The sequence below is a fragment of the Meleagris gallopavo genome, chromosome 5 (genome assembly GCF_905368555.1).
Source record: "Meleagris gallopavo chromosome 5, MGAL_WU_HG_1.1, whole genome shotgun sequence".
Lineage (NCBI taxonomy): Eukaryota > Metazoa > Chordata > Aves > Galliformes > Phasianidae > Meleagris > Meleagris gallopavo.
Window position 1 is genome coordinate 34,675,829 of NC_139408.1, and position 24,156 is coordinate 34,699,984.

Here is a 24,156-nt window from a genome sequence, read left to right on the forward strand (position 1 = left end):
TAGTTTTTCTAGTTCTTCCACTGATGTCCTTATACATCTTTTATGATTTCGATAGTGATGCTACTTTCCCCAGGCATTTTCCTTCTATCTTACTCTCTGCTTGCTTTTCTTTTGAATATAGGGGGAGGGAACTACCTTAATCTTGCCCTTCACTGCAGTGCAACCTTTCAGAAAAGTCGTTTCCTTCATCTGCTCTTCCCACCCTGAGTACACATCAAGGAATTCTAAAGATGGAAAATATTTGAGCTCTTCCTATTTAAGTTTTGATGGTCTTTTTTTCTGACTTCACGTTCTGTTTAGAGGTTTTTCTTCTATATTGATGAACAGCCAGTTCTTTTCGATTTAGAATTAAACTCTAAATATTTTCTTCAAACTGTACTCATTGCCTTTACAAAGGAATGAAAATAAAATGAAGCATCTGACAACATCTGAAGGAGAAAATCGTGTTACCTTATGTGGTTTTAGAAAGAAACTGTATTTTTTTAATTGCAGCTCTTCTCTGATATGCACTGCTGATAAATAGTAAAACAAATTCTTTCCTAACTATATATTTGTCTCATACTATACATAGATAAATTCCTTTGGGAATAACTTGAGCAATATAACCTGAGATATGAAGTAGCTGATGTATGTAAGTATTAATATGAAAAATATTTTTACTGTATGTATGTTATAAAGCTCTTGGAATATTGCCAGCAATTAAGGTATTGGTCACTTAAAGAGATGCCTTATCCCTGCTCTGCCCTTAGCTTTTTTTCCCCGCAGGTCTATCTTCCTTTGTTTTCCTCTTCTCTTTTATTCTCACTTCTCATCTCCCATTCACTATTATGCAAGGTCCTTTTGAGGAGCTTCCTTTCCTTCCCACTAATGATACATATTGGTAACAGCAACTGAAGCAACAGTCAGTGGGCACTTGTAGAGGTGGCATGTTGTAAAATAATGTTTTTCAAATATTTAATACTCCAAAGATGTGGACTTTATCTACACTTAATGGGTGGGGAGGCTGATTACTCATTCATAGCTACGCCACTTGTGAATGATGAGGTCACCCCTATCTCAGGAAGATAAATGCCATATCCTGTTATGACATATTCCTTTTGTATAAAATTAGTTCAATTTTCTCACTACTGAGGAATCACTATAGCTGAGGAAAAAAGTCACTTCAAGATAAAGGCATTTTTCTACTGTAATTCATTATATATCCTATTTTCATTTTATTTTATTTCTGTTCTGTTTTGTTCTATCTTATCCTGTTCTACGTATAGTATTTTACTCTCTACCTAAATGATATCTGACTAAAGTGAAGCAAAAATTAGATGATACAATGAAGCTTTGTAGCATTCTCTCTCATACCTGTCACAGGCTCCTTCCAACAGCAGATAATGAAAATTCAAAGTCAAACCATTTAACTTTAAGTAAATGGAAATGAATTTCCAGAGAAGAGAGATTTTTTCACCTGTGAAAAAAAGGAACAGCAGCACACTGACAATGTGAATCAAGATATAATATATAATTGTGATAGATAGGTATATGTAAAGCATAAATATTATATGTGATTATATTACACACTGTCATGTGTTTTTAATTTTTATCTTTATATGTTTTTGCCTAAGAGAGGAAGATCTAGAGTGTGTTGTATGAAACAGCAGTACTGTATCAGAACATTTCTTAGATAAATCAATACTAAAGCAACTTGCAGAATATCTTACAATGGTATAAGGTATTTAGACAAAAAGTATGTCACTCAGACACCAGAACCTGTCAATAATCAGAGCAAAATGAGAAATAAATTCAATTAAAAATATGAGGCTGGATTCTCAGCTCTTTCACACGAGCATGCTGCACCGAATTCATTTTAATCCATCACACGGTGTTGTAGCACTGGTGAAATGCGTGGTGAATTGGGCCCACACAATTTAATAAGGTGCAGAGAAGAAGCTTGATGATGGATATTTTCTTCGGTGTATAAAATAAGACATGTCTCAGAAATTCTGTGTTTTACTGTCGTGATTAATTTGGGTACAGAAGATACTAACAATCAAAATGGACTTTTCTGCAGATGAGATAATATTTTTCATTTAGTATCTTTTCAGAGTGATGAGAAAACAGGTGCTTATGTATTCTGCAGACATTTGCAAACCTACCTTGGAATCCTGTTAGTCTCACAGCATACAAAACTATCTGTTGATAGTTCCGCTAACTCAATGGGTTTACTTGCGTGAGCAAAGTTACCAAGGCTGCCTTTTCAGTTTTGTTAACACTTAAATTCAGATACTAATCAATAGTTACAAAAGATCTCAAAGAGAGAGATAGAGGGAGAGAGTGAGTCTGGTTCTACTCCCATGGACGAAAACTGGTGACTTTCAGGACTAAGTGAGCTTGACTAAAGGTTCTCTGTCCGGGCTGTCCCTTTGAAACATGAATCCCTGCCTGGAGTTGCCACTGTACAGCAGAGAGTGACAGACAATGGATGGGGACCTGGACATGATTACATCCACTCTACTGCCCGGACATACACTGATGGAATGATCATTTGGAAAATGTCTACTGCCCACATTTACATTCCTTTCAGTGTTGTTCCATAGCCAATTAGAGTGGTAGCCCAGCCTATATTCATGCCAGTCTTGTACTATATTGTAAGAAAAAGGAAAGGAGCAGCTCAGAAGTCTTTAATTATTCCTCCAGCCATTTATTGACCTGCTCTCTAAAGGCCATCTACGGGCCTTCATCTGCATGCAAAATTCCTATTGACATCACTCGGAGGGCCACAGGCAGATGGAAGGTACTTTGTAAACCTCACATTTTAAAGATGTTGTAAGAGAAAGGCGAAGAACTTGCAGTTCTTGAAAAGAAGTGAACAGCTTTATCTAATATAGCTCTTTAAACATGGAATTTGAATAACATTTTTTCCTAGCGAGCAACATTCCCTCTCTTCTCTGTGAGCAACCTAACCCACACGTTTCTGTAAAATCTTCATATTTAACACTCAAACAATTGGTGTCCCTATAGTATAAACAGGATAGATAATGAATATAAGTGAGATAGAAAATTAATCCTACTTGCGAGGAAAGAGAGTCATAATTCACTTAGGCTTCTCAGCTCTTACGTTATGAGGTCTTCAGCTAACTCATGGGATCCATTCCACATCCCACAGATGCTCATTATGAATTCTTTTTATGTGCAACATGTGGGGACTAACCAGTTTCATATCTCCTGGTATTAGCTGCAATCCAAAGCATTTTGTATTAAAACAGAATGCAAACACAGATGCTATTTAATACATAGGATTTGAATGCAGTCTCTGTTTTAACATCAAGTTAGTGCGTCTTAATTTGGTTTGGAGCAGAAATGCAAAGAAAAGTCAAGATGAGACGATACCGTTAGATGAGGAGCCAAGCTGAGATTCCAGGAGGCACACATGGGAAAAGGAGAGATGGGGCCAGGTGACAGTTCTAATTTATGGAAGCAGAGGATGAGGTGCCCTTGGGGCAGCGGGGCCAGAGCCCCTACAGCACTACACACGCAGAGGCACTCCCGGCGTCCCGTCCCGGAGCGCTATGAGCCGCTCTTCTCCGGCCTACAGCCGGCAGCGAGCTGCTGCAGTGCAAGGTGCACTGCCGCGCGCCTGGCTCGCAATGTCCCCTCGCTGCTCTGCAAAGTGCACGGCAACGCACTTTTCGCTTCGGCCCGCAGCAGAACGGTGCTACAGGTCCGTGGTTCGGGAGCGCCCCGACGCGCCGGGAGATCCGCTGGGACCCTCCTGCGGGAAGGGCCCGCATGTCGCCCTTCCCTCGCCCCCGGGGCGCGCTGCGGGCCCGCAGTTCCCGGCTGGGGTCCCCCCCGACCCGGGGCCGGGAAGAGAGCGCGGGCGGGGAGGCAGCGGCGGCTCAAAGGCGCCGAGCCCGCCCTTCCCGCGGGGCGGCCGGGGCGGAGGCGCGGGGCTCGGCGCGGTGAGTGCCGCCTGCGGAGGGTTTTGCGCGGTGTGTTATCGGTGCGCTCGCGCACGGCGCACACCTTACAAGTTTGAGCGGCAATAACATTGCTGCACACTAGGAGGGGAGGAGAGTCAGCTCCCTATAATAGGAACAAACTCCGCCGTTGCACAAAAGCGGCGCGTTTCCTCGCTCGAGAAAACCGTCCCTTCAGAGAGAAAGGAGGGGGGGGGAGAGGGGGAGGAAGAGGGGGAAGCAAAAGCAAAAGCAAGTTACCAAGAGCGAGAACTCGCGCAGCAACCATCCGCCGCTCTTCCTCCTCTCCTCAGGACCGGAGCGGGGCTCTCCCCCTCCCCCCTGGCGCGGGCCCAGCCGCGCTCCGCCGCCTTTCTTATTACTTCATTGAGCCCAAGCGATCCTCCAAGAGTCGCGTTTTGGGAAGGGGGGGGTAGGGGGGGGGGGGGAGGGGGAGGTGGAGGGACGAGGAGGAGGGAAAAAGGCAACATTCGCTGCTCATCATTTCCACCGCACCGCCAAAGTAACTGCGCCCCCCTCTCCTCCCGTCCCTCAGTCTGGATTTTCTCTGTATCCACAGCCGCCGTGCTGTTAGCCGTACCTTTTTCTTTCTTTTTTTAATTTAGGAAAAAAAAACATTTTTTTTTTTTTAGCTCTGCTCCCCTCCCCCCAGCCCCTCGCAGCCCGGCATCGTCTCCCCTCACCCCGCGCCCCCCCCAGCCCCTTTCCATTTCGCCCGGCAGCTCACATCAAAGCGCCCTGCCTTACTCCCAGCGGCCGCCACTCACTAATGGGATTGCAGCGTGCCCGGCTCCGCCGCTGCAGCCGCCGGAGGGAGAGCCGCTGCCGCTGCGCCTCTTCGCCGAGAGCCGCCGGGTGCTGAGCCGCGGGGATGATCAGGATCTTCCCGGATTTCAGCGTGCAGGTGACGGCGGCGGCCGGCGGGGCGGCCGGGGGGGTGCCGGCGGCGCCGGGCATGGGACGAGCCGGAGCGGCGGCCAACGGGAACCCGCAGAACGTGCAGGGCATCACCTCGTACCAACAACGGTGAGCAGCGGGCGGGAGCGGGCGCGCGGCTCTTCCCGGGGCTCCCCCACTTGCTTTTTCTTTGTGCTTTTGTGTTTCTTTGTTTTCTCTTTTTTTCTTTTCATATATAAAAAAAATCTTGCCATTTGATTGTTGGGGAGGTAGCTTGGTGGGAGGGGAGAGTTTTTCCTTCCCGCTTCCTTTTTATTTTTAATACAGCATCTTTTAAAATGCACTGAGAAGTAAACGTAATCTCCCAGTTTTTTCTCGGATGAACTGGAAAGCAACAATAGCTGAGGGGGGGAAAAAAAAAAAAGAAAAAAAGAAAAAAAAAAGTGCGAGCACGGTCGTATAGCGTGGCCGCTGCAAAGTTTGGGATCCCGTCCGCTCATCCTTTCTAAAGAGGAATTTCTCAATGTCAATGCCTTGTGCAGATCCCAGTGTGTGGCAGCCAGGGGGACAATTGATCCTGGGATGCCGATTGAGAATTTGCTTTCAAGCAAGAAAGAGACCAATTTTCACTTGGGGTTGCACACTTGCAATTCCACACTGTAGGTTAACAGCTTTACTGTGTCACCTGTTACTACAGGGAAATGCAGCACGAAACCCTCAGCACTGCTATTTTTTTTTTTTTTTTTTTTTCCACCTAAACGCATTCTGATGCAAATGCAGGGAATTCGCAGGTTAGGCGCCGTTAGGAAGCGGAGCGCACAAAGTTGGCAGGAACTCGCAGCGAAGTTCAGAGGGGTTCCCACCGTCCCAATCAGCCCCGCTCCGCGCCGGTACTGCCTGAATTCACTGCGGGCTGAGTTCGGGGTCCCGCAGTGCTGTGCAGGGCGAGACCCGGAGTGGGGCTCCGGGAGGATCCTCTATCAGCTCAAGAGCGAGGCAGAGTGCTTAAAAGTACTGACAACACCTCAATGTAGGTTGAGATCGGAGCGAGACATTCACATTCTTCTAAATGCAATAATGTCCCAACGATCTGACTTTTCAATACTAAATAAATCCTGAGAAAAATGCAGTGTAGTAACAAATACTTCAGCTAAATCTCTCTATAACATAGAAGCTAAAACCACAGAAAGTTTTAATGTTATATTTCAAACAAATGTTTTAGAAGCTTGGCAGAGCAGTGCCTGCTTTGGTCTTCAGCAACTTTGGGCTCCCCTCTCTCACTTTGGGAAACACACACTGTGTTTTCCCTCTGATGCCCATGAGAGAAAATGTTCGGTGCTAACTTTTGTGGGTTTTATTAAAGGGAAAGGCACAAGCACTAATATTCTGCAACAGCCCCTGTGCTGCCCCACCACCTCCTTAGAATCATTTGAACTAAGCCTGAGTCCTTCTTTGCCACCAGCCGTCCCCATACACTGTGTCTTGGCCAGGAGAGAAGGAAGGAGCGGATTAAAGTTGGTTTCTTTTCACGGTTTCGCTATGATTTTTGTCACTTATAAAATCTTTAAATTACAATGGAAACTGACGGACATTTTAACGAGGAAGTAGGGGCAGCGATCACAATAGTTGAGGCTGTGAAGTGGGGAAGTCAGGGGTCAGAAATGTCACATTGGCTTTAAGACAAATAAAAGGGACCTCTGGAGACTTTAAGTTAAACAGAAATTTACAGACGAGCAGCGTGCGAATTTGTAGTGCTCGGCGTTTGAGAGTTGGGTTGCGTCAGGCTCCGAGCAGGGGTAGCTCCAAGGACAGAGCTCTGCCAAACCGTGACGGCCCCGGGCCAGGTGCGGCCCCGCAGCAGCGGCCGCTCGGACCTCGCAGCACGCCGGGTATCTCGGAAACATTTCTGCACTTCTTCCAAATTGTAACTATTACCGACACGACGGCGTCCTTTACATTGAACGATTTTTCTCCGAGCTTTCTGGAAAAGCTTAAACCACAGCGGGCACCGACACCTCCTTCCGCGGTTGCACAAACCGAGGTGACACCTGTTAACTTTTTTTTATTATTATTATTTTTTTTCCTCCTTGTTGGAGCCGAGGCAGAAGCCGTGTGGGGAGGAGCCGGCACGTGGCACCCGCAGCCCCCTCTCTCCGCGCCCCTCCTGCACCGTCCTCGGGCTCGCGGCCCCGCTCCCGCCGGCTGTGCGCACCTGCGCGCCTTTGCCCGGGCCGCGGACCCGCAGTCGCTGCTCTGCCGGCCCGTTCCCCGCCGCCCCCCGGAGCTGCCGCGGGGAGGTGTCCCGTGGGGGTGCTGGGCTGAGCCCTACCCCGGGAACCCGCCGGGGGGTCAGGCCCGGGGCACTGCACTGCAAGGCAGCGGCAAGAAGTAGCTACAAAGTTATCGTGGGGATGGAGAGCTTGTAGAGCTTTCTCCTTTCCAGGTGTCCTGGATGAGACAACTGGGACAGCGGTTCCGTTTTCCCGCTCCTTAATTTCCTGCTTACTTTCACAGTCCGCAGTGAAACTGCGCACAGCAATGCATCCCCTCAGCAAAGCGGGGCACCTCCCCGCTCCCCTTAGCGCTGTGCCCCACTGTTCGGCCCCGGAGGGAGGGGGATGCGCGGGGCCTGCTCGGTGCCCGACCCCCGTCTGCTCCCGGCCCGCCGGGGGCCGCGGAGTGAGCCGCGGGGTTTCCGTGCCCACGGAGATCTCTCGCCTCCCCGCCCTCAGCACCTCTCTCCGTCGGAGCCGCGACTCCGGAGGAGGAAAGTGTGCGAAACTGCAACTGAGTGGCGGTGTTGCGCCGGCAGCGGAGGCTGCGTCCCCTGCACGCAGAGCGGGAGCGGAGTAGGGGAAGCAGCTGGAAAATGCCCAGAAATACTTTCACAGCGGTCAAGCGCGGAGATCCCCGCCTGCCCTCCTTTCCGCCCCCGCCCCGCTAGCCCAGCGGCCCGGCACCCCTCGTAGCCCGGCCCAAGGGCGCGGGGCCGCGAGTGTGAGCGTGCGAGCGGCTGCGTTGTGTGTGTGCGCGCGTGTGTGCGTGGCCGTGCCGCACCTGCCGGGCGATGCCAGCGGCCGGGCTGCCCGCCGGGGCTGCGCCGCGGCTCGCTCTCCTCGACGTCGCCGGCCTCCGCCGCCCGCGCTGGGCATGTCTCTGGGGCCGCCGGGGCCCCGGCTCCCTCCGCTCCTCGGCTTATGGACGGCGGCAGCGGCAGCAGCAGCAGCGCTAGCGAGCGAGCGAGCGAGCAACCTGCAGCAGGACCGCGCGGAGGAGCGGGAGCCCGCTATGCTTTGGCCTCAGTACTTTTCCTTAGCCCGTCTGGCTAAGCAGGGCCACCGCTGCCGCTGCTAGACACACAACACACACCAACATCAGGAGGGGGAAAAGTAAGGGAGAGAAAGAAAAAAAAAAAAAAAAAGCCAGGAAGATGGCGCCCACCAAGCCAAGCTTTCAGCAGGATCCTTCCAGGCGAGAACGGTAACACTTTCTCTTTATTGAACCTGCAGCAGCAGCCGCAGCCGCAGCAGCACCGGGCCGCGCCGCCGCCGGGGCTGGGGCTGGCTGCCATGGCGGGGGGGGGACGCCGCCGGCACCGCCGCTCGCCCCGCCGGGCGCCGCGAGTTCCTCCGAGTGCGCCGCCGCACCCCGCGTCGCCACCGCCGCGCACGCACCGCCGCACCGACACAGGGCGGCCGGCGGCAGCCCCGCTCCGCAGCCCTACCGCCGCGGCTCGCAGCGGCCGCCGCTCGGCAAGGCGCGTTTGCGAGCGGTTGTGCGTGTCTGCGTGTGTGTGTGTGTGCGCGGAGCCCCCCCCTCGGGCGGCCCCCACCGCTCGGCGGCCCCGAGAGCGGCGGAGGGGGAGGGGGGGGGCAGAGGGGCGCCGCGCCAGGCCCGGCTTGCCGGAGTGGAGGGGCCGGCCCCGCCTGTGCTGTTCAAGTACAGCTAGGCCGGAGCGGGGGGGCCGCGCCGCCGACGGCCCCCGCGGCCCGGCCCAGCCCCGCTTCAGCCCGGAGGGTGCCGGCGCCCCCCGGGGCGGGCGGAGCGGTGTCAGGGTGCGAGCGGGTGGGAGCCGGGCGATGGGAAGAGGGGCGCGGGGCTCCATCCGGCCGCCTCTGGGACTTTTGCTGGGGAGAACGCTTGCTGTGAACGCGCTGCCCTGCTGACAAGGATCGCCCATAGCGGATCTGTTGTAGCGAAGTGAATCTTTCTAGAAGTGACCAGGAGGAAACAAGAGTACAAGTTCATGTGATGTTACTTTGTGCTCCTTAAAAAAGTGCTCCAAGCTGCGTTGCTGCACTGCGAGGAGAGCTGCGTCCAGAAGCAGGGGCTGGGGGTGGCTTCTTCCACCTCTTTACTTACCTTCAGAAGTGAACTTGAGGTTGAAGGATAAGGAGGGTTCCTTGTTTGCTGTAAAAATGAAAATTAACATTTAGACAGCTTTTAAAAGTAGCTGGGCCGCGTGTTGCTCACTTTCTACTTCACAGCACTGAAAAAATACTTAAACAAAAATAAAGTGTAGGGGGCCAGTTCACTTTAATCTTCATTTCAGACTTCCGTTTTTGAGTAGCATCAGCATTCTTCGTACAACTTCTAAACCCTGTGGATTCTGTCTGGATTCTGTCTCTGTTGTTTTCCAAGGGAGGCAGACTGCCCCGAACAAGAAACTGAGCCCAGAAACACTGAGCGCAGGGCATGTGGGCATTAACTGTTGCACACTGGGACAAGGCTGCATTGACATGCAGCTGATTGGGAGATGCATGCAGTGGGAACAAAGTGTGTTCTCAGAAGTCAGTAAATTACAGATTTTCATCTCTGACTATAATATTTTTTAAAAATCCCCCTTCTGACAGCTGTGGAGGCATCCGGTCTCTGCTGAGTTCACACCGCTTCCAGCAGCAGCTTTGCTGCCTTAGAGTTCTTTGTTGGGAAACAATTTGTATCAATAAGTCCTGTCCCCCCCATACACAATTCTGCTGCCTCCTTTCTGAGTACCGTACTGTATTAGTGTGAAGTGCATTCGCCAGGATAGCTTCAGTAATCTCTCCGGCAGAAGCATATTTGTGTGCCATTTTGGGAATTTCTCCGAGATAGGAATCTGGAAGATAGAATTAATTTCTAGGGGAAACTTCATAGCCTGTGCATGAGTGCTTTCTTTATCACCTGTCTCCATTTGGCATTCGGAGAAGGTAAATCAAAGTGCGCGATTTGTTATTCTGCTCCACTTGAGAGCTGAACTAAATAACACTTGGTCTGAAATTCTGATTGAAGTTGTAGGAGGATATACTGTATTTAATTTAATGCCCTTTAATAGCATCTTCTTGTTCAGCTCTGGTGCTGTCATTTTAAAGGTTGGATCCGAGTGGTTTTTCCCTGTAGGGAGTGGGAGGAGTAATGATTTCAGGGGGAAAAAGTCGTCTGGATTCCTCAAGCACTGTAGCCACAAAGTTGGCCCAGCGGCCGAGCGGCTGTGCTGTGCCCTTGGGGTTCCCCTTCTTATCGCCCCTCACAGTGTTCCAATGTGGGCGTAAATATTGCATGTAGAGGCTGAGGACATTTTTTGTATCAGAAATAACGTCAGTCTGCTGTTCTTTAAAAAAAGTTTCTGGAAAGCTATAGCAGTGCTTCAATGCTCAGGCCACATGTACTTTTTCTTAAAAATTCATTAATGTGGCTCCAAAGCCCTACATTAACTGTTGGTTTAAGCTGTCTGTACACATCCTTCCAGCAGTATGTGTCAGGCTCCTCGAGCCGTGGCACTCGGCAGTCGCTGAAGGGGTTCTGCAGGCTCTTCCTTAGTTACTGCCTCCCTAAAGGAGTTCTGGGGGTGAGAGATCCTGGAGGGAGCTGTGGGAACACATTCTGTGTTTGGTCTTATTTTCCACAATATTTAGGTGGACTGTGTTACTGCTTCCAGCACAAGATTAGTAATTACGAAACAACTGCGAGAGGTGGTAGTCCTTGCTGCAAGCAGGCATCTGATTGTTTTGAAACTTTTCTACCTGTTCAAGGTTTTTAAAGGATGTTTGAAAAGTTACACACATAATTTGATTTTCTTTTAAACTGTGTGTGTTAGCAAATGCTACTTTACGGTAGGAGTTTGGGGTTTTTCAGTTGTGTGGATATTTAACCAAGAAAATTAAATAGACAGAAGTGTCATGCACATGATATGCCAGTATCGATTTGTAAAGCATATCATCATATCAGAGTGCTATTGGCTTACAGTGGAAGAGAAAAAAGCCCTTTATTTTGGCATTTCTTTCTAGAGCGTGAGCTTAAACACAGCAGTGATAAATGATGATATGCATTGTCTAACACTTGCTTTTATATAAATAGCTCCAGAAGATTGCTTAAATGATAATCGAAAATATGAAATAGGGTGGCCTTCATATCACAAGGCCAAGGGTCTACAAATGGAAAAACTGAAATAATGAAATATTTCCAAGGCAACAGACTGTCAACAAGAACAGTAATGCATGGGCATATCATAGAGCTACCAGAGAGGATATTAGATCTTATAGCTCTAGAGCCAGGAGTTATAATGACCTTTATTAAATAGAGCCCTCCCACATTACAACAATCTTTCCGATTCCTGATTTATGGATTAGCAGTCATACCGGTCCTCATAATTTGAAACATTCTCTCACCATTTGCTGCATTTTTTCTCCACCGGAATCATATATTATTTAGAGCTTACACGAGAGTATTGATCAACAAAAGTTATATTACGTATTTTCAGTAACTAATGGGATTGTGAATAACAAGGTTTTGTCTGCAGCACTGTTTCTACATTCTTTATGACACAACTGCTTTTTTTTTTTCTTACAAGTTAGATCCAGTTAACTTGTTCTGTACCAATATAGGGCTACTATATGTTATAAACATATTATAATTAGAGGATTATGAAAACAGATCCATCCAGCACTTGGAACTGCAGGTATTTTAAAGAGAGTACCAGGATGTATTGTCAGCATCCGTCTCCTTTTATTAGTGTCTCCCTTGAATTTCAGAGTCTCACATGCTGGCAGTTTCAAATCACGTTCATTTGAAACTTGGCACACAAGTTGCCAGCCCAGATGGGGATTTTACTGTGAGAGAGATGTAAAACAGTTGTTGGAAAACTGACGTTTGAGGCATTAGTTTCATCAGCATCCTTGCTAAAAAGTACAATTAGTTTAAATAAACATTTGTTTCATAAGACTATCTTTGTAATGATGCCTTCATTATTAGAAGATGTGCTCTAAGTCCAAATAACTGATACTGACCGTGAGCATTAACTCTTAAAATTTCATAAACATTTTGGGATCAATTCTGCTCATATTGTGGTCAGTAAGTTAAAGCCTTTTTTGCAAACAAGGTGAAATTTTGATTTGTTATCAAGTAATTTTTTTCCTAAGTTATGAGACATTTCCTGAAATCTCATCTCATGTGAGTAAACCTCACACTCAGTCCATCAGTGGGATTCATTTTGTATTACTGTCAGCGTTAACTCTCGGAAGTGTAAAAGCACCTCCTGTGAGATGAGATTTCAACAGTAGTCATGTTATTTTAAAACAAACTAAGTGAAATTGTTCTGTGGGGTTTCAGCCTGGAAACTTGTTTTTTATTTTAGATTTAAGGTACATAGGCAATATTTTGCATTTCCCCCCCCAACATTTGTTTTTGGTTTTTTTGATCTATGCCTATTGTTTAGTGTTTTTGTTTTTGAAAGAGACTGACAAAGATTTATGCCCATAATAAGAAATGTTTTGAAATTTCATTTTTATTGTAATTGCATTTTTTTTCAGAAGAGACAATTTGTTTCTGTATAATATGTATAAGGCCACTGCATGTTATCTTTAACATACGAAGTCCGGTAGTACGAGCGTAACTTCTTGTTTAATAGGATTTTGCATAATAAGGATAATTTGTAATATTATTGCATTTTGCTGCATAAGAAGTTGTATCATAGTAAGAATAAAATGGTTGTTGCTGTGTTCTATATGACTAGAGCATTGTTCTGTGACTAGCTGGAACAGTAGTTTTGCAAAACACAAAGTCCTAGGCAAATGAATAGGAGTGTTGTGCCATTGATTTGAACAAGGCTCTGAGTAGTAAAAATATGATTAATTTTGTATGCTATGATAGGTTACTGCATAGGATGAAGAAGATATGGTAAAGGCAGGATAGTATTTGTGTTCGTAATTTGGCAGAAGTGGACCCTGCCTTTGGAGAATATTGAGTTCAAGTTGTACTTTAACCTTTAGAAAAGTTCCAAATGAAATTATACCTATAATTAAAGTACACTATGGAGAATCACAAGCAAGGATAAAAGTCTTTTTACCGTATAATTCAATAGATGTGAATTTGTTATCACTGAGATGACAATGACAAACTTTAATGTACTTTAATGGGAGGAGGATTGGATTTTGCGTCTGTGTGTTATTATAAAACATGAAAGTCTTGAGATTCTCAAGGAAAGGTGGAACAGTCCTCAAAGAGATTCCAATCTCAGCCTGCTGCAGCCCGATACTGAGAGTTATGTATCTGACGTGCAGGCAAGAGTCAGTCACATTAAAGAACAAGTGATATGTAAGCAAGAATTTGAAATGGATTAGTGAAAGCAGAGTTTTGAAGATTTGTTACAGGCGATTTTCCCAACATTTTTTATGTGTTGCATTTCGGACTTTCACTCTTCAGCCGTATCTTGCCATTTGTCTGTTCCAGGGAACTTCTCACTGATGTCATTCAGTGTCTGAAGAAGACTTTAGTATTAATGTCTAGTATTTCTGTTTTGTCATTTTTTATTTTTTTCAAATAGCTTAGTGTGCTTTGAAAAGGATTTCAACACGATTCAGCACGTTTTACTGATGAGATAGATGAAAAACATTTCTGAGAACTAACAGAAGTGGCAGAAGATATCAATGTTAACACTAGGAATAAAATTCAAGCCCCCATTTTGAGAGCGTATTCAAAGATTACACTGCCTTCGTTAGAGGGATTTACATTTCTTTTACAGGCAAAACCTCCACTGAAAGTGCTTTCAGAGAATGGCTTGATTGCAACTTAAAATTAGCTGTTAGCTTGATATATAATAGAAGTTCAGCCCTTGTGTTAAATAATTTAAGTAGAAAAGTACTGTTCCATTACCTGCAGGCATCATACGTTTACATATGTATATAGTGAACTTACGGGATATGGTCTGAATAATATGTATGTATGTAATCTGCAATAATGTCTCTGGGGCTTGAATTTTCTGAGGAGCCTATTGGGTTTAGGCATCTAGCGTATACTGCATTTAAGTGAAATATGGGCGCCTAAATCCTATAAGCCCTTTTTAAATACTTGCCTGGGTTTTTTGTCTCTAAAAGGAATTTAGAACAAGCTTCATTACACAATACACTGTTTTAAACTGAATTTTATCAAGTAATGAATAGTCTTTGAACAATCATTTTAGATTATATCCTGAAGGGATATCGTTTTGCTCAAATTTAAGCACAGAACTGATAGATTTCTTCTTTGAATGGGAGAGGGGTTCATTTTACCGTTTGCATATTCATATTTATGTTTGGCTTACTCGCAACCTTGGCTTGTATGGGTTAGGTGGCTCAGAATTATCCTTCCGAGGCTGTAATGCATTTAGCAGAAGTGTAACATGGCAAATTTGAGAAGAATGCTAGTTAGAAAGCTGTCTTTTTCTAGAGATTATGGGACACTGAATATGTTAGCTTGTGGGGAAAAGAAATGCAAGTGGGCAGTCTTCACAGGTCAAGGTTGAGGTCAATATAGAAAGAACGGAGTGACTGAATCTGTACAGTGCTGGCAGCTGGATTAAAAAGGAAAAAAAAATCTTAAAAAAGAGAGTAGCTGCTAAGGGCACTTTTCCTTCAACCTTCACTGCAAAAAAGTATCTGTTTTTATTTATCTGAGTGTAGTCAGATTGGCATGTTTGCTTCACCTGTGCATAAATTACTCACAGTACATGGACAAGAGGTTTTAAAAAAATATTTACATTGTAAAAAATACAAAACCCAAACTGTTTTCTCTTGGTAGGTAACAAATAGAAGATGAGTATAAAAGGAGAAACAAATGCATTAGGCTGCTTTATTTATTCATTCTTTCTGAGCTGCTACTCAGACTTGCAACAAAACTTGTATTTCCTGGGGAAAATCAAAAGTACAGTATTTTTTTTTTTTTTTTCCAGTGGCTAAGTGAGACAGATAAATGGTACTCAAGTAGCAGTGTTCGAAGGATCCAAGTAGTTTACTAAAGAATCTTAATTAATTGGATATTCACTTTAATAGTGAGTTTTCCTGCTTGTAGGCAGTGCTCTGTAACAAGAGCATGTATTTGGTACGTACATTACACATATGATTTGAGAAGGCCAGGTTTTATTGAAGATCTATTTTTACTAAACAACTGCTTTAGGTTAACAAACACAAAATAAACGAAATGACAAAAATACAGAGTTTGCGTAAGAGGAGCGATAGAAAAGATACAGATTCCGGATCTATCAGACATATATGCTATTCCTTTTATCAGTTACTCTCACTCAGATTTTGAAACCAAGAGGTGCCCTCATTCTTTTTTTTTCTTTGTTAATAGAAAGAAAAATGCTTTTCTACACAATTGTGGTTTGGAAACTGTTATTCTGTGCTTTCCCAGGGCTGTTACTCAATTTTTGTTTTTGTATCACATCTCAAGATTAGAGTAGCAATCTGCAGGATGCAGCAAACACTGCAAATCTGTTTTTCACCCCAAAATGATCTGGCATACTGAAGGAGCATCTTTAGGAACCTTCATTATTTATAGTCTTCCATCATTTAGGAAACATTTTTGAACGATCTTCTACTTTATTTTTTAAACAATATTTTGCTAAATGATTTTGCAATGTTATTTCAAAGTATTCAAATCCCTTTCATGACTTGTTTTTGTTTTTGTTTTTTTTACTGTGATAATTACCATGTATTAGAGTGTCTGTTTGGTTCAAATAGGAAAAAAGAACATGGCTGGGGAAAAGTGTCTTCTATCTGACAGAGAATGGCTGAAGAGCCCACCTGAAAAGCAAGATTAGAATCCTGTGTATTTATTCTGCTTGTTGCTACTTTGAGGAAAACTTTAAAAATATTCCACTGACTTGTAAACATGTATTCTTTAAAGTGTAGGCATATATTGTATGTTAGATAGACACAGTATATATATTTACTTGAAAGGAAATAATGCTAGTTGATTGTTCTCAGCATGCTATAAATGTCTTACTTTAGATAAAGTTGAATGTAAATACATGCACTGGAATGGCGATTTTTTTTTGCTCTAATGCTGTGAGGGAAAAGTAGGCTCATCTTTTTTTTTTTTTTCACATTTTTATTGTTCTGTGTAAATGTAATTTGTTAATCCTGTGAAATTTGTCATAGATAAATTTGCTTGGATTATCTTGTCACCACCGTATCTGCATTCTTTTGTTCATTGCTTATTCATAATTTAACAGTCTGGCAGTGAGCCTTTTTGGGATGCTCACAAAAGATATATGACCTCTACCAGCTGCTACTATAACCTGCAGAATGCACAGCAAGACATTAGAAACGTGAGGATTCCTCTACTGATTAAAGTGCTCTTCATTTAAACAGTCTGTTCATAAGAATCTCAGGAATCTTTGTGGATAGCAGTTTTGATTTTTCATTTCTCACAAAATTAGTTTTATCATTTTTTTTTTCCCCCCGAGTGGGAAACTAACATTGAATCTTAAGATGGTGGTGCTTTGCTTTCAAATGGACTAATGGAAATTAAATCCCTCATTATATATGCATATGTATACATAAGTGTGCGTATGCATATAGGCATTTGCAGATATCTTTACCTGGCTCTCTATAAGCGCCTACATATGTATTTCCTGGAATTTTACAGAGGGAGAAATTGGTACTTCTGTGTGTAATATTATAACTAATTTCTCTATTATAATATTTTTTCAATACATATATTATTATCCAGTACTAATTTACAGAAGAGTTGTCTGATTTAACCCTGCTTTATTCCCAGAATCTTACAGATTGCATTGTGTAAATACTTCGTATTATACAGTACACGAAAGACATTAAATAGAATGTTACTTGAAGTGTAACAACATTTTAGATTTTCATTATTCTCCTGACTCAGTTTAGCATATAAATTTTTCCCCCTTTTTACTTTTTTTTTTTCTCTCTTATCTGCAGATCAGCTTGTGAGTAATGGCTAGTTTTTACCTCCCCTTTGTGCTGGCACATGATTATAGTTCAAAATAATTCATTGCTAATCCATGCAGTATTGGTTCATCTCCATCACTCTGTTTTATGATTAGAGCCTCGGGCCTGTAAGAACATCCTTCTGCACAGTTTTCTATCCTGATTTTCTTTGACTGCAACCCATATTTTAAACAGGTCTGTCATTACTGTTCGCCCAACAATCCTGCTACATTTTTCAAATATGTATCAATTACAATAAATTAATATTTTGGTGGGGTTGTTTTTCAAAGGTTTATGAAAAATACTTGCTTTTCACTGCACTAAGTTTCCAGCAGTGGTGTATGGAGTTTGGTTCATTTCAGTTGATGATGGAAATCTGACTTGAGGTTTATTTTTCCTTAGCAGCCTGAATTTCCTGTGTATTTATTTACATTAGGTGCCTCAAGACGTCCAGGACCTTAAAAAAGAAACACTGTGTCTTTCTGAAACAGACTATGGGAGAAGAGTGATTATAGCCTTGTCATTTTTAAAACATTTCAGACAGTACTGTTGTAAAATAAAGCTGAAGAAAGAACTTTTAAAATATATAGGGCCTGATCCTACTGTGAATACTCTTGTTGAAGTCAGTGTTTACTGGGTTGGATATGAACTGTTATGACAGTAGAGCTAGCTTACGTGATATAATGATACTGTACCTTGATCAGATTTAAATTTAATATTTCCAGATTATGAAGCAAATTCATCGTTTTATTTCACACCAAATAATGCTAGTTTTTTCAGAAGGTCATCCAAAAGATTTTTCAAGACTTTGTTTCAGCATTGAGTAGTCCTGTGTTCTTTTTAATAATTACTTTCATCTCATTGTAGCTGTGTGTTTGAAAGTGTAGGTCAATAAGGATGATCGCATTCAGAATTTCATGATCTGTGTAGTGGAACAAATTGAAAGCAAAGCCTGTATCAATCACTGTGAAGGGAGGGTTAATTGTTACTGCTTCTCAAGCCTCTGGACAGATAAACCAGTAATGAAATACTTATTGCTCTGATATGTGAATGGTTAAGGATGAAACAATGGAAACAGGAGCAGTCTACAAAGATAACCCAAGAAGAAATAAAAAAAAAAAAAAAGCAAAGAAAAAAAAGTAATCTGGACTAAAGTAAGATGCTGTATATGCTGCATATTAACAGTTTTAAAGTAATTTATTTCATTTAATGCAGCCTTCTGGTAATGATGTAAGAGAACAGAAAGTATTTGGTCTCTAAAGTGAGTACAAAATATGACTATGAAAGCTTTTATCATGCAAATGATTTGAAATGGCTTACACTATGTCTGGATCTTAGGTAAAAGTAACATTTCTAGCATTAAGTGTTTTTTTTCTTTTCTTTTCTTTGTTTTTCATTTGCGGTACCATTAAGTACTTCTTGTTGTTTCTTTTTCTTTAAAAGCACAGCTGTATTTACTAAACCAAGTATGTTTTATTTCCTCCTGAAGTCATTTAAAAGTGTTTTGTCTACAGCCAACCAGGACACTAAAGGAGTGTTTAAAGATAGAAGCAGCAAAATAAAAACAAGTGCAAAAACAAATTATCATATTACAGTAAACATCTAACTACTTCTAGAATGCGAACTTAACATTTTAAACATCTGTTAGTTACTTATATGTTGAAATATATGCAAAAATATTTAGTCAAATTGAAGTCTTAGGCCCATGACAATCATCTCAACACAGTGGGTAGTTCTGAAAATTAATGAGAATGATAATACTGTAAAGACTGTTCCAGAGTTTGCCCAAATTCATTATCTAAGACTCTTGTTAAGAACATCTCAAAGAATTTTAACCAGGAAAATATATTAATGGTTCAAAAGCATTTTTCAAAACGGTGATTTATAAAAGTATAATGGAATTATATATGCAAGAACTATAGTTAGAAAGACAAATAATACAGGAGCAGCACATTATGAGGGAGTATTTTCCAATAGCTGAGGTACTTGGCTTTGATTTTGTCCATAGATGTCAAGCTTTCTTTATTGATTTATATTTTGGAATGGAGGGAATGAAAAAATGAAGGCAACTTAACAAAATATATACCTGTGACTCCTTATTAGTTACTTAATGAGGCCCAGAACTGCTAAAAAGCTCAGTAAAGTAATTAATAATTTTTGAACTAGTAAACGTCTTTTAGACAATCGAAAAGCACTTTTAGGAGGAAGGGTGATGAGACACATCTTTAGATTTCTCTTCAGAATGTTAAGAATTTCCTGTTGCCTGTTTCCTGATGGGATTGACGCAGCTGTGTATCATATGGAATGAAAGAGGAACTGAGTGCCTGACTTTGTTTTATGCAAGTTCTTTATTTAAGAAGATGTATGTGTTGATTTTGCCTGTTTCTTTTTTAGACTTCCCTCATATGAATGCTGTACACAGAATTATCCAAGTGGGAGCTAATTATAATTAATTTATCTATTTTCCAAGGGATTATTAATAACTGAAGTATATTAGTTAAGAATGCTTCTTTCTTTCTCTTTCTCTCTTTATTTCTTTCTTTTCTCTGTTTCTCTCTCTCTCTCTCTCTCTTTTCTTTCTGTCTCTCTTTCTCTCTCTTCCTTTCTTCCTTTCCTCCTTCAATTGAAAAGAAAGCAGAATGCTTGGAAGATTACTATATCATTTCCATTTGTATTTTCAGAAGTTATTGATATATAGGAGTGTGCGTGAGTATATGAGTATGCATGTGTAGTGACTGGAAAACTGATCAGAGAATAGAGTTTTTTACTCATTTTACCTGTTTTGCAATCTGTAGTGCATTTACACAACCGTTTTCAGGGAACATGTGAGTGCAAAATAGAGAAAAATGAGAGGATCCAAGATTAGTTTCAAATAGTACTATTGATCTAGGCTGTCCCACTTCACAAACAGATTATCTGAAAAGATTTCATGGTGAAAAAAGGATCTGTGATGATAAGCTGCATTAATTACATTTTTCAGTAATTCTCATTAATGGTAAGAGGAAGTATAGCAGAAGGCGGTTATCGTGGTTAACAGATCTTGAGATGGTTGGGGAAAAGGAGCTGCAGAGGCATGGCAGCGCAGCCGTCCTTCTATTTGTGGCACAGATCCTGCTACAGTCAGGAGCTGTGTGTTTCAAATCTGTGTGATATTCTGTTTCAGATAGAATTTGTACCACCTCAGTCAATATTAATTTCCACTTTAGAAGGTGATATGAGGCAAATTTGTTTGCTGTAAAAAAAAGTCCTACAAAATGCAATGATAAGAATAATAAAAAAAAAAAGGTGGAGTGCTTTGAGTAATATGCAGTAGTGGTAAGGGCATGTTAAAAGGCAGAGCAGAGGTGTGTGCAACTAAGTGGGGTGATTGCAGTGTTGCTTCTGAGGGTGTCTCCTCCTACAGGATACTGACTTCCAAATTACTGTACAAAAATTGCACTTCTGGTCTTAAGCTTTGATCCTCTCAACCTGCCAATCTGCTTTAAAGCATTTGACCATTTCCCTGTTCTTTCTGTTCTGTGGCTTTTTGGCTAATGTCATCTTTCTGCTGCCTTTGAACACTTTGATCACTTTAGTGTGTTCTTCAGAGGATCTTTGTGGGAGTTCTACAATGTGTTGTCTCTCAGCCACCCTCATTTTTTCCCTCATTCTACCCTTCATCTTTGCATAATCTCATGTAATAGCACAATTAAAATATGATCTTCTTACAGATGATTCACATGGCATTTCTATCTCAGCGGAAATTCTGTCTGATTTCTCTCTTCTCCTCCTTTATTTCCTAGCTTAGACTCATATAGACAAAATGCATCTAGAGTTTTTTCCATGCATTTCATCAATTTTTTGGGATAACATTGCTGTATTTTCTCTTGGGACAGGCCTGTATTTTGACAGTCTCACTGGTACACACCTCTTTGCCATAGCTTAGCAACAATTAAAAAGGTAAATTGAATATTTGAAATTAGTAGGAAAGAAACAAACAAAAAAAACCCTGAAAACATAAACACTGATATAATTAGGTCAGTCTATAAATCCAAAATCTGTTGACCAAGCAATTTTTTCAAAGATTTGTAATATCAATTCACATATAATCAATTTCTGCCAGTTTTAGAGACATAAGTGATTGGTTATTTTCCTAAATATGCAAGCTTGCATTCTAGCAGTGTGACTGACTAAATCCGTAGTGGTGGAATGTGAGTCACTGAATAAACTCTTACAAGTGGAAGAAAGTTCATGGAGATGGGCAAGGGTGATGTGCCTATGAAACTGGGGGAATAATGAAATCAAAATCCTATGCAGCTTCAAACATCTTTCAGAATCTTCTTGATATTAAATATTATCCCTCCATGTGTGACATATATAAAAGAACCTCAACATAGAGTGTTGGACTCTGACACAGAGACAGGTCATTGTGTGTGTAAATTAACTATACAAGCAAGTGTTTGAATTCAGATTCTACTGTTGTATAAGCTTGTCTCTATTAGAAAGGCTTGAGATTTACTGATAGCAGGGGTCGTAAACCTGACTCCTTGCAAGTTCTTCTGGCTTGAAATAATTCTTCTCATGTTGATTTGCTTAAGGAAGAGGAGGGCAAAATAATTGATTGTAGAATGCTGTTCATCAGAATATATCCATACCTGACTGTAAAATGAAGATCTGATAAGCATGTCTTGAATGAGGAAGAGAGATTTTGGAGGGTTCCAAGAGGGGAAATCAGAATTTGGTTGGATATTTCCTAGGATATCAATAGAGAAAACTGCTGGTGGTCTAGCAGGAGATTCCAATCCCTATTTAGATTTCTGAATGAGCTAGATAAAGCTCTAAATCCTGAAAGAATGTTTGGGAAGGAGTGTAAGAAGAAGCTTGATTTAATCCACACCATATTTGAAAGAGGAGAAAGAAGGCTGATTTTCTTCCAGATTTGAATGTATATCAGTCTTGAACAGGGTCTAAAGTTACTGTGTGATATCACAAGATTCTTAGGCTCTAGCTTCCAATCCCAGAGTCACAGAATGGTTGAGGTTGACTGGAGCTCTGGAGAGTATCTGGTCCCACTCCTTCTAAGGCTGACTCAGCTGGAGCAGGTTCTCCATGACTATGTCTGGCCAGATTTTGAATATCTGCAAGGAAGAGGATTCTACATTCTTCTTGACCAACTTGTAGTGTTTGACCACTTCAAGGCAAAAAAGGTTTTCCCAATGTTTAAATGGAGTTTCTCATCTTTGCTTTGTCTTGTGAGATCTCCACTCACTCTTGTTAAAGCTGAACAAGTCCTGCTCTTTCAGCCTCTTCTGGCATTTATGTACTGTAGTCCTCTATGTATCTTGGTGGCTTTCTGCAGCAGCTTGCTCCAATATGTCCCTGTATTTCTTATACTAGGGTGTTCCAAACTGGACCCATTACTTCCAGTGCAGTCTCACAAGTGCTGGGAAGAAAGGACAAAAATAATTCCAAGTGCTGTCTACAGTCTAGTTTACTTAGATCTGTAGTCAGTTGGCCTTCTTTACTGAAAGGCCGCACACTGATAATGTTCACCACAGTCTGGAGATCTATTGTTTCTTATGGAGTAGGCTACCTCTAAAGTTGTTGTTACCGAATAGGAACAACGTTTTATGGGTGTTTGTAGAATATACTCAATTTGAGTGTGAACTTTGTGATGAAAATATAGGGGATTGATCAATAGTAGCAGTGATTTTGTACACCAGAATTAATCCTGGTATATGACACAGCACATGGTCAATCTTCATCTGTGATTACGTTTATTGTCTGCGATACTGAATATCATGATTCAGGTATTGCATTTTGAGTACAAGTGGTAAAAATTCACCTGCAATAAAAAGTGAAAATGTGCATCTTGGGCAGAAAGACTGAATCTTATTCTTTTAAATTGCTGGGGGTCATTGTGTATACTAAGATTATGGCTGTAGCACAGTACACACGATAATGAGCGTATTCTGGAAAGGAGAAATCCCAGGAAGTTAGTAATCAATCATATTGTTTTATACCCAATCTTAACCAAAACTGTCCTGGGAACTGCAGAATTCTGTTATGCCTCTTACACTTAACATCGTAGACAGATTTAATAAGAAATGGAAGTGTGTTGCAGACATTCATAGGTTCAGGCTGAAATAAGTGTGTACATTTAAAAAAAAAAATGTTCATAAGCTATGCCCTGAGCACAGTAGATCTCCTGGCATTTGAGAAACATTTTTATAGTTAGTACATGTGTATCTGTAGGCATTCTGGAAGAAACCAAGGAAGTCAGTTCTGTATTGCAGCTGATAGGTAATTTGATGTGAATTAGAATTTTTTCAGAAGTGCATTGTATCTTGATAAAGGAGAAGCTGGAAATGGACAGTTAAAAGAAAAAAATGTTTTACTTCCATGAGAAATATGTATAAGAGAAAACTGCAAATAACTTCAAAAATCTCATAAAAGTTGCAGCTAGTGATGTTTGAGTTAGCTACGTTTGATGTGTCTCCCAGAGATATGCTTCAAGATGCTTGAAGAATGGAAAAAATAGGATTAAATATTAAAATTTCCCTTCATGGTGCAAGAGTGTTTTACATCACATTGGCTGTATAGAAATACACTAAATCAAGTGGGGTGGATGAATAATTTTTAACAACTACTTCAGGACACTTAAAAAAAGCTCCTGTGAACATATAATAGTTCAAAGCCTGATTTTTCAACCAGTGTTGCAGTTGATGTTGATTCCTGTTATTGACCTGGACACAGAGTTATTACGAGAATAAATCCTTGTTCTCTGGGAGAAGCAAATTCCTGAGAAAATGCTTGCTGATCAGATGGACAACATAGAATCTTGGGCATGTTTAAGGGGGCATTTTGTTCTTAAAATGGAAAAAAGATTTTGCTAGCTGCAGAGTATGAAAGACCATTACTCATGTAATAACGTTGTGTTTTAGTCTGCAGTCATGACTTTGCTGTTCACCATGAAACATGTCATAATGCCTGCTTGCATGTCTCGTGCTTGTTTCTTTCATTATAGTTGAAGCAGTGCACTTTTGTGTGGAAGGGCTGAAAAGAAAACTATTGGGGCAAACTGATTTTTGTGAATAAGGAAATGCTTTCATGAA

At 42.1% G+C, this 24,156-nt stretch overlaps 1 protein-coding gene across 7 annotated transcripts in view; it reads left to right on the forward strand.

Annotated features, from left to right (window-relative positions):
- The first annotated feature begins 4,378 nt into the window (after nucleotides 1-4,378).
- The window catches only part of NPAS3 (neuronal PAS domain protein 3), a 599,300-nt gene continuing 579,522 nt past the window's right edge, over nucleotides 4,379-24,156 (forward strand). For 2 of the 7 annotated variants that reach the window (XM_085225181.1, XM_085225182.1), the window contains exon 1: nucleotides 4,380-4,994. In XM_085225181.1, coding sequence (XP_085081307.1) covers nucleotides 4,840-4,994 — 155 coding nt within the window. In that variant the 5' untranslated portion in view covers nucleotides 4,380-4,839. Of the gene's footprint in view, nucleotides 4,995-7,486; nucleotides 8,346-24,156 lie in introns of those variants that run through there. The other 5 variants (XM_085225180.1, XM_085225183.1, XM_085225186.1 and 2 more) reach the window with 5 other exon arrangements.